Source organism: Podarcis raffonei, chromosome 12, assembly GCF_027172205.1.
Source record: "Podarcis raffonei isolate rPodRaf1 chromosome 12, rPodRaf1.pri, whole genome shotgun sequence".
NCBI lineage: Eukaryota > Metazoa > Chordata > Lepidosauria > Squamata > Lacertidae > Podarcis > Podarcis raffonei.
In genome coordinates this window covers 50,006,912-50,020,327 of record NC_070613.1, presented here as the reverse complement: position 1 = coordinate 50,020,327, position 13,416 = coordinate 50,006,912, and the positions used below count along the sequence as shown (strand labels likewise).

Here is a 13,416-nt window from a genome sequence, read left to right as displayed (position 1 = left end):
CAACACCCCCCCCCCGGGGAAGGTGAGCAGACTTCCCAAAGGATTGCGCCCCAACCATTTAACTGTGCCAGAAGCAGAAACTGGTGAGAAATTCAAATCGCCAACACCACAAACCAAACAAGCCCCAGGAGCATTTGTGCAGTGGATTCAAAGCAGTGTCTCTTCAATGACATTTTGCATGTGCCTGTGGAATGAGGCAGTTGGTTCTTTAAATCACAAAGCTTGCTTTTTTTTAATTTTAATTGCTTGCTCCTGTTTTAGTACAAGACAATACCACAGGGCCCTATTCTTCCCTCGACCCCCAAGTTTGCCTATGGAGAAGTTCCGCTGAAAAAGGTAGGTGGATATTGTATATTGTATAGTAGATTAATATGCCTAGGGCGGGCGCTTCTGCCTTGTGTTTATCAAGGACAATTTTTGCAAAAGGCTAAAATACCCATTTATAATATAATAATAATAATAAATTAGTATTTGTATGTCACCCATCTGACTGGGTGGCTTCCAACAAATTAAAACGCCAAACACAGAAAAACATCAAACATTAAAAACTTCCTCAGCAATTTTGTAAAGGTGATGGGGGGTTGGGGTGGGGAAAGTTGGGGGTTTGATTTTGAGCTCGGAAATGGGTGTTTGTAGCTTTGTGACTGAAGCTAAGGGAATTCATTTAAGCTGTTCCTTACGGTGAAATTTGCAACGTATAGTTGAGGAATACTGCTGAATGTTCCATTAGGTGTAGCAATTTCTGGGAAATCTGGTTCTTGGAAGGAAGCATGTCATCAAGATCGTAGAACCATAAGAAAGTACACCTATGCTTGAGGGTGGCTATAAAGTTGATCGTAAAATTTGGGGTGCTTTTATGATAAGCAGACTTTCTCACCATATGCATAGTTGCTATATTAATGTGGGGTGGAACTGGCTGGTGATAGGCAGTTGCGTTGAATCTGCGTGAGAACAAAATGAGGACAGCAGCAATAAGCAAATGGCTTAACTTTCTCTTCTTTCACCTCTCCCACGCAGTGTTAATAGATGGCAGTGTTAATAGTTCTATTTTTGACAATTATTTTTTTAATAAAAACCAACCCCACAATGTTATGTATTTTCCTGTATTGCCTCTTTGAGCCCAGCTTTGGCTGGGGAAGGCAGGATATAAATAAAAATTTATTATTATTATTATAGGTGGGGACTGTAAGGGATCTTCTGAAGGACCTTTCACCATCGGGACCAATTAAAAGCACCTACCCTTTGACATTTGTTCAAGTGAAGCAGGTAAAAGTTGGTCATGAAGGAGTTTTGAGTTAGCATTTTGCACATTGTGTGTAATTGTCACTACGCCCCGCCCTCCCCAGTCAAATAAACTCTCTTATGTCAGTTGTGGATTTTGCCCAGTGTCCTGCTGTAGCTCTTTCAGTGATGTTTGTGAGCATCTTGAGAAGAACCGTTCCATTTGTATACGCTCTGCTTTCCATAGTTTGAACCATGAAGTAGAACCTCCAAGCTTTCAGGCGGACTGAACTGAGCAGTTCTAGCTGGGGAGAAAATTGTGAATTGTTTCAGAAGGCTTTGGCGATTAAGGCGGGTGCCTGGGGCACAAGTGTGAGGTCCAAGCAGCTAGATGAATAGAAATGAGGATGCAGAGAATAATTGCACCAGAGAGAGGGAAGAACAGATACGAGGAACTGGCAGATCAGTATAGAAATATCTCATCAGTTAAATGTATAGTTGAAAGAGAGGCAAAAGGACAAATCTATCTGACTTTTAGAAGACATCTGAAGGCACCCCTGTTTAGGGAAATTTGTAGTGTCTGAAGTCTTATTATTTATTTTAGTCCTCTGTTGGGAGTGCTCAGAGTGGCTGGGAAAACCCAGTCAGATGGGTGGGGTATAAACAAAACAACAACAACTATTATTATTATTATTATTATTATTATTATTATTATTATTATTATTATTATTTAACATAGCTCAGCATCTGTCAGAAGAACTTTAGTGAAGGGAACAAGAGGATGTGTCATGGAGGACGATTGTTTAGTAGATGGATGAGGGTGCCTCAGACTGTCACTATTTTGCAGAGGAGATTCAAACATATACTGGAGCTTTAGACTTGCACAGTTAACGTGGGTTAAAGGGCTCTATCACCCTAGTGCTGGTCCACCTTTAAAAAGGAATCTGATCTTTTGTGATTTGGAAAGTGACACAGCAATGCACTGAAAAGCGTGGAATGCACAAACGACTAATGGGAAGAGATGTAACCCCCCTGCAAGCAAATAAGAACGAATGGTCAATAAACAGGATGGTCCCTAAGAAAGTGTTTGGCAACTTGATGTATAGAAATATTAGTCAGCAGGAGGTTTGGGGCATAGGAAGATAGGTTGCAGCTGAATCATGAAAACCTGGTTTATTAAGCCAAGAAATGCCTGAGTGTCAAGCAGCCCCTTTGCCCGCTTGTGTGGTGGGAGTGGGAAATAAACCTGGAAGACACAGTTAACCATGGCTTCTGACATATATATGAACTGGAAACTATGGTTAATGGCTTCCAAACAAACCAGATTTGGAAGCCTGTTTGAACCGTGGCTGGTTTGGAAGCCATTAACCATAATTCCATAATTCCCTGATCAGGTATAGCAAGAAGCTATGGTTAACTGGCTTGTTTCCTTGCTTGCATGAAGGGAGCAGTGAAGCAGGAGCAAAGAGGCTCATTGAAGCAGAAGTTGATCATCCATGTTGGGCCATGGAGTCTTTTCTCTGTAGGTGTCATCTTTTCATTTCACTGGATGAATCTTTTAAATTAAGACCTTTAACAGCTAGGTAAGCACTAATACAAACTTCGAAAGCGAGTATTACTCACCTAATCTTAACCAAAATAATTGAACTTTCAGTAGCTAATGTATCGTTTTTTGATTTTTAAGCTTGAATTCTTGAAGCCCTTGCATGAAATACATAGAGATGTTTAAGTTAGAGGTATTTATAATCTGATTCTGACCTTTCAGAAGTAACACTTTCTTCTCATGGCTTTCTCCCCACTTTCTTCTTCAAGTACTTTGGGTATGTATTATACAGAACTAAGCTACCAAGAAACTGTACTGAAGAACCGCTGTATTCAATACTTAATGGAATTCATGATCGTGCTTATGTCGTTGTGGACGGGGTAAGCGAAGAACTACCAGCTTTCTTGTTTACCTCAGCGACGCTAGATACTGTGGCTCAGGGTCTCCCAAACTTGGGTCGCCATCTGTTTTTGGACTACGATTCCCATCATCCTTGATCACTGGTCCTGCTAGCCAGAGATGATGGGATTTGTAGTCCAAAAACAGCTGGAGACCCAAGTTTGGGAAACTGCTGTAGTTGTTTCTTCGGCTTGAGTTTTGTTTTGTTTTGTTTGTATGATTGGGAGTTTGTTTCCCACTGTGAGTATCCCACACCAGCCCATCTTGATGAGCAGGATATGCCGAAAGAACAAGCCTATGTCTCTGTCAGGAGCTCAGCCTACACTCGAGTAGGACCCTGGCAGAGACACATGCCTGACTGGCATGTTCTCTCCCTCCTGGTCAATCGTTCGGGAGCTTCAAAAGTTTTCTTCAACCCGAACATCACAGTGACCAATGCCAACCAACATGGGCACACTTAGGGATCCGCAGAGTCTTCGCAGCTTTGTGTACCAGACCTCAGCAGCTCAACATTTTGGCTAATCTACTTTATTTATATATAAACACACACGAAGCACTGCAACATGGCTCCCTCTCTCTCTAGCATCAGACAGCAAAGAGAAAAGAACAAAGGACAACAGTCCCACTTCATGGAACACAGTAACACAAACATCCCGTCTTCGTCACTTCCCACTCTGTGGAGTCAAAACACATACCGTCATGTGACAGACAACAATCCCATGAATGCAACCATGGAGCAGGAATTCTAAGAGTCTCCCTCTGTGAGTTGAAGCTGCCGAGGTGGCAGAATGTTGCCAGCGCAGCTGTGCTGTGCTTCTGAGGGGCTGTTAGCACCTTGAGAAGCACAGCATGAGAAATACACACCCCAGCTCTCCTCTCAAGCTTGGAGCTAGAGAGGCAGTGTGGGTGGAAGTGAGTTCCCCCCCGCAGTAGAGGTTGTGCTTTGGAGGTGGTTAGTGGGCCTTCAAAGCACCATGCCACTTCAGAGGTACTTCAGAAATGCAGTATTGCAGCATGAACGATCCCCCTGCGCTTCTCTCTAGGTCCAGACTTCTGCTTAAAAGTGCATCACAAGGTCAGGACCAAAACACCATCCCTTGAGAACGAGTTAGGTAGAACGAGTTAGGTTCTTTTGAGCACAATGCCCGCCAACATTTGAAGGCACCTGCGTCTTATGGTCGGCTGGGGCGCTTACCTGGCCCCTTGTCACTAGCATCACTGCAGTGTGTCTGGAAGGTGAGGGACAAGATCAGTGTGTTTCAAACGCACTGTTGGCATTTTCACCACACAGACCTCAATGCCATCTTGCACCTTTTCCTCTTGGTAAGGCGCAGCAATGCTCGTGATAAGAGGTCAGGTACATTGTACATGCACACAGCAGAGCTCTGCCTCTCTCATGTGTACATGAGTATATCTCTTATGAATATATCTCATCAGCTGGTGGCTTAAATTGCAATTTGTGAACCATCTCCATTGAAAAGTATTGCATGCCAAGTGATGTTAACCTGAGAGTTTTGTCTCCAGCGTTGGAGATGTGAAGTCTGATTCATGCGTACAAATAATTAATCTGATGATGCAGCCACTGAGCGATGTATGAACTCCTTGTCAAATATATTAAAATACCTTTTAGGTTTCAGATGGTTAAACGCTAGTGAGGGCAACGTGCTTCAGCTCATTTTGTTCCACATTACCATGTGCACAGTAAAATTAAGAGGCATAAAGACTCACTCTGTATCTGTCTGCTTTGACTTGCCTACCACAATTCATAATAAAAACCCATGTGGAGTAAGGTTGCCAGAAGAGCCAAAAACATACCAGAATTTTGAGCTAGCATAAACTTAGACTTTGAAAACTTGCATTGTTGAACAGTTCCCAGGCTCTTTGCATAACCATGCAAATCCGTACTATGAGTTGACGGCAAACTATTGACCTCAGAGCAGCAAAAATGTTTTTACTCCATCTCTCCAAAGACTCCAGGTAACGTATAAGAAATAAAGCCTAAAGTCACACAACCCAAATACCAGTCAATAGCATTGAGCTGAAAATATTTTATCCACACAGTATCACTTCTGTTGTAAGCAGATACCCTCATGAACAGATAAATTTTGCACCTGCTCCTCAAAGCTTGGAGGGGTGCATTTAAAGAATATTTTATCAGAGGTTGTTTCTTCACTGCCATGGGGTAAAGCTGTGCTCTTCAGTGGCAATGTTCTAACGTCACAACTTTCCTGCTTTGCTTCTCCTCCTGAAATGTGGGTGGTTGGGGGGCACACAATCACTGGCTTATAATTGCGTCTGAAACCAGAATCCATGTTTTGGTTGACTCCACAAAAACCACAATGGTTAGCCAAGGTTTGTTCTTTGCTTACCAGTTGTGATTTGTTTGCGTGAAACAAAGCACAATTCCTGCATTTGACGTAGCAGAAGGACAGGGATCGTGCTTTGCTTCCTTTGGGGAAGAACAGAACAGAACAGCATGAAGCTGTACATTCAGTACAAACCATGGTTTATTGTCACCTGCGAATTGAGCTGATGACAAAGTTGTAGCCTTGCACATCAAAGGCACACAAAGCAGATAATCTGCGGTTTGCCGTCATGGCTAGAAGTGAGTTTTCAAGCTCGTTGAGCCTAGCCATCATTAACGTTGGCATCAGTGCCAATTTAGTGTGGCACCATGGTTGGCTCTGAAAATGGAAATGGAGTTCAGATGGAGGGGAAAGGAAGGCACGTGTATGCCTGGGAAGTGCTCATCCTCCTCATATTCTAAGAATGGTTGAAAAAGTTATGTCTGCACTGGGCCTTGGAAGACCATGTACAGTAGTGGAGTAGGAGAAGATATTGGGGGAATTTAAGCACATAATTACATGATATACACTAGGGATAGTATCTAAAAGGGCTGGGTGAAGCAACTCTCTAGCTTGTGATTCATTTTGACGTGATTCCATCTAAGGGGTTCACACTCACGCTACATTTCACCTGCGTGTTTAACTTTTTTTGCAGACGGGGAAAAAACACCATCAAGAAAACAATGAATTGTTTCAACACTTACTTGACTACATTACAAATCTTACAAGCTTTAAATCAGCCATTTAGACTTCCTGACCACAGAGGGTGGGGAAATTTTAAACTTCACGGGAACTGGTTGTTCTGTCATCAGGGAGGAAAAAACCCTGAAATGTCTTGAATCACTTTGAATGAGAATTACGAAGTTCAGCTGATTCAAATTATGAGTTAACACGGGGGAAATTGAATTCTTACTAAATCCCCTTGCAAAAATACAGGGGGGAAAATCTAAAAATAGGGACTTTGTAAAATGCATTAAAGTTATTTGTGTTACGTACCCTGTTTCAGGTTTAGATTTTAAGTATTGATATTATTTGTGCAGATTCCTCAGGGAGTTCTTGAAAGAAGCCGTATCGTAGCGCTAAATATAACTGGGAGCGCTGGAGCGCATTTGGATTTGCTGGTGGAAAACATGGGCCGAGTAAATTTTGGAAGATACAACAATGACTTCAAGGTACATCTCTGTCTTCCTTAATTATACAGAAAAATGTAACATAGCCCATTAATCGCTTTTCGAGGGCAGAATAGGTGACTTTGTGCTAATGCAAGCAAAACCTTTACATGCAGTGTATTACAATTAATTAATTAATTAATTAATTAATTAATTAAATTGATATACTGTTCTGTACCCACAGGTCTCAGGGGTATTGAAAGGAAAGATCCTTTTGAAAGAGGCTTCCCTTTAGAAAGTGGGAGTGCTGCTTGGGTAGTTTGGGCTTCTCTGTGGACTTGCTGGCATGGTACAAAAGGCTTCCTGTAGAAATATACATTTATTTATATATTGAGATCAGCCACAAGACACAGTATGGACTTCCTCTCCACTCTAATGATTGTAAAATGGGAGGTTGTGTTCTTCCCATTCTCACTGTTGTTACTGACTCGCTGCAGAATAATTTTCTACCTCTGGGCTCCTTAATGCCACTCTTTAGGGAACATTATGAACCCATGTTGATTTGAAGACCGCCTAAGAGCAAGCTGCCTCAAGGATTCCTCTTAGCGTCAGCTCACACGTGCTTATTTTCCGCATGTGATCTCTCGCATATGTGACACTGTCTGCTTTGCCACGAGCAAGTAGCCTGCTGGTGCATACTGCTGAATGGTCCTCATTTTGTTCATCCCTGCTTTGAGCCAAGGTCTGATTGGTAAATCATGGCTTATTTGGAAGAAAGGAACCACAAATGCTGGTTGGCTTGCCACATTAAGCCCAGGGTTCATAGTGTGTTGCTTCCAGCTCAGCAATGGGAGCACAGAAGAAGTGCTGCTCATTCATACTGGGGAACAGTTTATGGGTTATTGAGACATGTGAGAGCTGTAAATGTGTGTGAAGGCTGCCTTTGTTTGTTTTGTGGTTTATTACTTACACCTATAGTCCACCCTTCATCCAACAGTTCCAGGGCAGGTTAGAAAAATACCACAATAAAAAACCCAGGTTACATTATAATCAAAACATGAAACCACAAAACCTCTGTGTGGATTGACTGTACATGTATGTAGCCTGCAGCGGCCATTAGCCCAATCTGTAATTGTGGCAGCATTTCCCCCCAAAAAGCAATGACAAACCTAGACAGCATCTTAAAAAGCAGATACATCACCTTGCCAACAAAGGCCTATATAGTTAAAGCTATGGTTTTCCCAGTAGTGATGTATGGAAATGAGAGCTGGACCATAAAGAAGGCTGATCGCTGAAGAATTGATGCTTTTGAATTATGGTGCTGGAGGAGACTCTTGAGAGTCCCATGGACTGCAAGAAGATCAAACCTATCCATTCTGAAAGAAATCAGCCCTGAGTGCTCACTGGAAGGACAGATCCTGAAGCTGAGGCACCAATACTTTGGCCACCTCATGAGAAGAGAAGATTCCCTGGAAAAGACCCTGATGTTGGGAAAGGTGGAGGGCACAAGGAGAAGGAGACAACAGAGGACGAGATGGTGGGACAGTGTTCTCGAAGCTACCAGCATGAGTTTGACCAAACTGCGGGAGGCAGTGGAAGACAGGAGTGCCTGGCATGCTCTGGTCCATGGGGTCATGAAGAGTCGGACACAACTAAACGACTAAACAACAACAACAACATCACCAGTTTAATTCTATAGAGCAGGGTTTCCCAAACTTGGGTCTCCAGCTGCTTTTGGACCAAAATTCCCATCCTCCCCAAAGACTGGTGCTGCTAGCTAGGAATGATGGGAGTTGCAGTCCAAAAACAGCTGGAGACCCAAGTTTGGGAAACCCTGGTGTAAAGCAGGGATGGGAACCTGTGGCCCTCCAGGTGATGTTGCAGTCGAACATCCCCAGCCAGGATTACCGATGGTCCTTTGAAGCCACCACAGATTCCACTTCCCTTGTGGAAGGTAAAAAGGTAGAGGACCCCTGAACGGTCAAGTCCAGCCAAAGGCGACTATGGGGTTGTGGTGCTCATCTCGCTTTCAGGCCAAGGGAGCCAGTGTTTGTCCACAGACAGCTTTCCAGGTCATGTGGCCAGCGTGACTAAACCGCTTCTGGTGCAACGGGACACCGTGACGGAAACCAGAGCACACGGAAACACTGTTTACCTTCCCGCCACAGCGATACCTCTTTAACTACTTGCACTGGTGTGCTTTTGAACTGCTAGGTTGGCAGGAGCTGAGACAGAGCAACAGGAGCTCACCCCATCATGGGGTTTCGAACTGCCAACCTTCTGACCGGCAAGCGCAAGAGGCTCAGTGGTTTAGACCACAGCGTCACCTGCGTCCCTTATGTAAAGCCTGTCTCGCACTGTGGTTTCTCTTTAAGAACCCATATGCCAGAGGGGTCTGATGCAGAAGATCAAAATATCTGAACTGGTCTTTAGTTCAATGAAGGGGAGTGGGGCAGTCAAATGCAAAAGAGGACAGGTTTCCTGTGCCTGATACATTCCCTCTTCTACACGCCATCAAAGGTGAATTCTTTTGCATCTGGAAGTTACCTTTGGTGCTTCATTTGAGAAACCCCCCTATGATGTTACAATGTGTTGCAGTGGAAAAACCTTTTCAATCTATTATAGTTTTTTAAAGAGGTTTAAATAGAAGTTCTTTAGTGTCTAAAACTTGCATACAGGATGTGGAAACTTGTGCATGTGAAGAATTATGTATCATCATGTTTAAAGGTGAGATCAAATCCTAGATAAATTTTATCTTGCAAAACATCTCTAAAAATGGAGCCTCAGAAAGGAAGTTCTCAGGTGCAGAGCTGAGAGCTTTAGAACTTGGTTCTTCTCTTTTTAGATCTTCGAGCAGGTCACTTTCAAATCTTCATCTTGACACCTGTATTTGCTATTCAAATAATGCAGCTTCTGAGTTTGTGATACTGACTTCTGGTTTAATTTGCTCTTAAAAGTGAAATGAAGTTGCTACAAGTTTGAGAAAGGTTGATGAAATATAGCCCTGGCGTTTTGTTGAATGGCAAAAAGAGGTGTTTTGTTGCAATTCTTGTTGAATGGCAGAAAAGAGGAAGATCTGCTTATGTGACAAACCTGTATTAGCATTAGCAAGAGAGTGTTTGGTCTGACACAGCTTTTGGATAGACAGTGTTACTTCTTAGATTCTACATCTGTTTCCTGGAGCAAACCCTGGAATTCATTGCTGGGACTAGCTTTTCAGTAAACATGTATAGAATTTCACTGGTTGTGTAGTGCTTTTAGCTGATGACAGCATTCAGACCTGTAAAGTTCTGAAGAATAGCAATAATTAGCTGCAAAATAACTTTGTAAGCACACTGCAAAATTGAAGTAACTTGTAGTTTGTTCTAAAGGTTCCCTAGGATGGTTGTTTCTGCTTTTTAGTGTATAATTTGAGTTCCCAGTTTAGAAACCCCTCATGAAGTACAAAAAAATAAAACAGAAACAGCACAATGTAAGGCCGATTAAAACAAGACAACCTTTTATTGAATGAAGTAATTTCTCCTTTTTAAATGTTATTTTATAGCCAACACTAACAACAGCGAGAATCTTTTTAAAGGCTCATTTCTGCTTTCCCCTCTCTGATTGTATTTATGACCAATCTGTTTGCAGGGCTTGGTTTCGAATTTAACTCTGGGCAATGAGACACTTGCCGACTGGGAGATATACCCCCTGGACATAGACACAGCCGTGAGCCAGGGTCTTAAGAACGAGAGGTCTGGTGGAAACGGATCGAGCAATGAAGAACCTTCTTTTTACACTGGCAGTTTTTCTATTCCTAGTGGAATCCCTGACTTACCTCAGGATACGTATATTGCATTTCCTGGGTGGACAAAGGTACTTTTCCCTCCCTTTCTTTCACGAAAAGTTCAGTAAATGTGGTTGCTAACTTCAAGGCCCTGTTACTTAATGAAAAGTTCTTAAAAGATACAGCCAGAGGCTTTGAGCCAGAGTTTGTTGACAGAGTTGATCAGGGCCAGACCTTCCATTGGGCAAACTGGAGTGACTGCTTCAGGTGTGGCAAAGGGGCATCCCTCCCGGCTCTCCAATTGCCTTGTCTGGCTTTCTTTGGCCCGTCTTCCTATCTGCCTTGAAGTGAGGCTCCCCACCTCCTCCCCCCTTGCCAAGGGGGTCCCCAAAGCCAGACATTCAGGGTGGGATAGCTGCGGAAGTGCCTGTGCCGTGGTTGTAGTTGGCCGCAGCTAATGATGCCGAAAATTGGGCAAAGGGGATTGTTTAAAGTTACAGTCATACCTTGGTTTGGGAATGGCTTAGTTGATGAACAAATCAGCTCCCAAACACTGAAAACCTGGAAGTAAGTGTTCCGGTTTTCAAATGCTTTTCAGAAGCTGAACATCTGACGCGGCTTCTGCTTTAGTTCAGGAAGCTCCTGCAGCCAATCGGAAGCCACACCTTGGTTTTCGATGTCTCAGGAGTCGAACTGGAATGAATTAAGTTTGAGAACCAAGGTGCCACTGTATTGTAATTCCACACTCCCTGCCCCCTAATTTTAGGCATTGTCATTATTAAAAGCAGTGCCAACCTTCACCCCCACTCCCTGCAGCTAGATATAAAAGCAACACAAAATGAACATCTAAGGCAAGAGGCCTTTTCCTCCAGTTGGGAAAACTTGTTTTTTAACAACAACAACAACAACAACAACAACAACAACAACTTTATTCATGTGCTGGACATCTGGCTGGGTTGCCCCAGCCACTCAGGGCGGCTTCCAACAAATTAAAGCACCATAAGACATCAAACATAAAAAACTTCCCTGTACAGGGCTGCTTTCAGATGTCTTTTAAAACTCAGAGAGTTGTTTATTTCCTTGACATCTGATGGGAGGAAGTTTCTACTGAGAAGACCCTTTGCTTGGTTCCCTGTAATCTCATTCCCACAATTGATCCCTGTCAGTGTAATTATCTGAAACCAACAATTTACAAAAGGTTCACAGGGCTTAACTTATTAATTCCTATAAACGAGAACAAATTCTTATTAGAGATGTCCTCCTCCTAAATGTACCTCCCAGGGCCCCTTAGATTTGTGGGAGAGGTCCTGGGCTGCCGCTTTTCCATACACAGGTGAGGGCCACAAAATTTTGGGTCCGCCGTGTAAAATGCTGTACCAACGCTATAAAGTGCAGTCCTGACAAGGGATGGCAGCTTCCGTTACTGCCGATCTGGTAAAAAACTTGAGCTTTAAATAATTTTTCTCCTGCAGGTAGATTGGCTTTTAAATGGCTGTGTTGTTTTTCTTTTACAGGCAGACTGGCTATTCTTATGACTTGTGTAGCTGTGGTTTTTATTTTTGCTTTTTCGGTAGCGGCGTGTGCCGAATGCATAGCACAGAATGCAGCATACTTTAGCCTTGAATACAGAAATAAAAAACTGGCGCTGCTAAATATTTTCCTCAGAAAACCTCTTCCTGCAGAAGAGAGAGTGGTTCATTTTAAGCCTTGGCAAAGCAAACCACAGCCAGAGATGCTTTTGATAAGGATGTTTCTGAGGCTGAAACCCATTCACACCTTGTGGAAAGTAACTGATAATTATCTCAGCCCAGAGCTACACACCTAACAACTCGGGCTCTTAAAATGTACAAATTAAATGTTTGGGCAGAGTGGTTTTGGAAAATAAAAGTGAGTGCATTTTGCAGAGGTAGATGTGTAGCATAACTTCATCAGTGGGATACATTTTTAGACCATGCCAAGCATGACTCCATATTTCCTCCCCACTTCGCATTTTACCTAATTTTTGGCCTGAGGCGGTTATGCTGCAGGCTTGAATACTGATGCCTAAAGATGGAATGGACAAAGCTATTCTGCTAGCATTCATTATAGCAGAGCCCTTTTAATGCCACACTTGTGTCAGTGCAGTGCAAAATGAATTTTTAAAGACAGCACTGAATTCTCAGTTAAGGATGTCAGGTTTGCCAGATTTCCGGAGTCAGTTTCTTCTAATGGTTTGTTTCTTTGCAGGGACAAATCTGGATCAATGGCTTTAACTTAGGACGCTATTGGCCAACCCGTGGACCTCAACTAACACTGTTTGTTCCAAGCAACATCCTTGTTTCATCCTTTCTAAACAACATTACAGTTCTGGAGTTGGAGAAGTCTCCATGTGGCGCTCAGAAGTGTTTTGTAGAGTTTGTAGACAAACCCGTTCTCAATGCAACTCTTCACTATGAAAGCAGTACCGAGAAACTGTTCACTAAAGATTTATGGCCGAACCATATATGATTGTATTAGAATGCCTCTTTACTTAGTTTATTCTGCAGATCCTTCATTTCCAATGCTATTGGTTGTGGGGGGTGGAAATCAGTGTTTTTAAAATCAGTGGAAAGTGTCAAATTTAATTCACTATTTTGAAAGTGAAAATAATGCCTTTTTTATCTGCAACAAAAAAAATCATCCCTATGCATGCCAAAGGGTTTCAACAAACAAACAGGCGATCAGTTTGTTTAATAAATTGTTGAACATGTATCAGAATCAGATCTTTTTTCCTTATGAAATTTGGGGTGCTGCAATTTTACCTATTGACTTTGCAGTCAGACCACTAATGCTTAGATTCATAACTTAATGGAAGTTGTGAAACGCTGAACGACTTTTACTACATGAAAGTGAACAAAACATTTTAAGGGCTCCTTTGACCACCATTTTGTTTAGGGTTACAATTAATATTTTTACCAATTTTTCCACATTTGAAAGAATATGCATAAGAAACACTTGGCATTTCATAGGTGTCGGGCTTCAACATTTGGGCAGAAGCTGGTTTTAATCACCCAA

The 13,416-nt window shown here is 42.5% G+C and overlaps 1 protein-coding gene across 2 annotated transcripts in view; it reads left to right on the top strand.

The window, feature by feature from the left end:
- Positions 1-13,111, top strand: part of GLB1 (galactosidase beta 1) — a 36,319-nt gene extending 23,208 nt beyond the window's left edge. For both annotated transcript variants that reach the window (XM_053410395.1, XM_053410394.1), the window contains 6 exons: positions 262-336; positions 1,177-1,266; positions 3,034-3,144; positions 6,549-6,680; positions 10,248-10,472; positions 12,610-13,111. In XM_053410395.1, coding sequence (XP_053266370.1) covers positions 262-336; positions 1,177-1,266; positions 3,034-3,144; positions 6,549-6,680; positions 10,248-10,472; positions 12,610-12,870 — 894 coding nt within the window. In that variant the 3' untranslated portion in view covers positions 12,871-13,111. The remainder of the gene's footprint in view (positions 1-261; positions 337-1,176; positions 1,267-3,033; positions 3,145-6,548; positions 6,681-10,247; positions 10,473-12,609) is intronic.
- Positions 13,112-13,416: the final 305 nt, after the last annotated feature.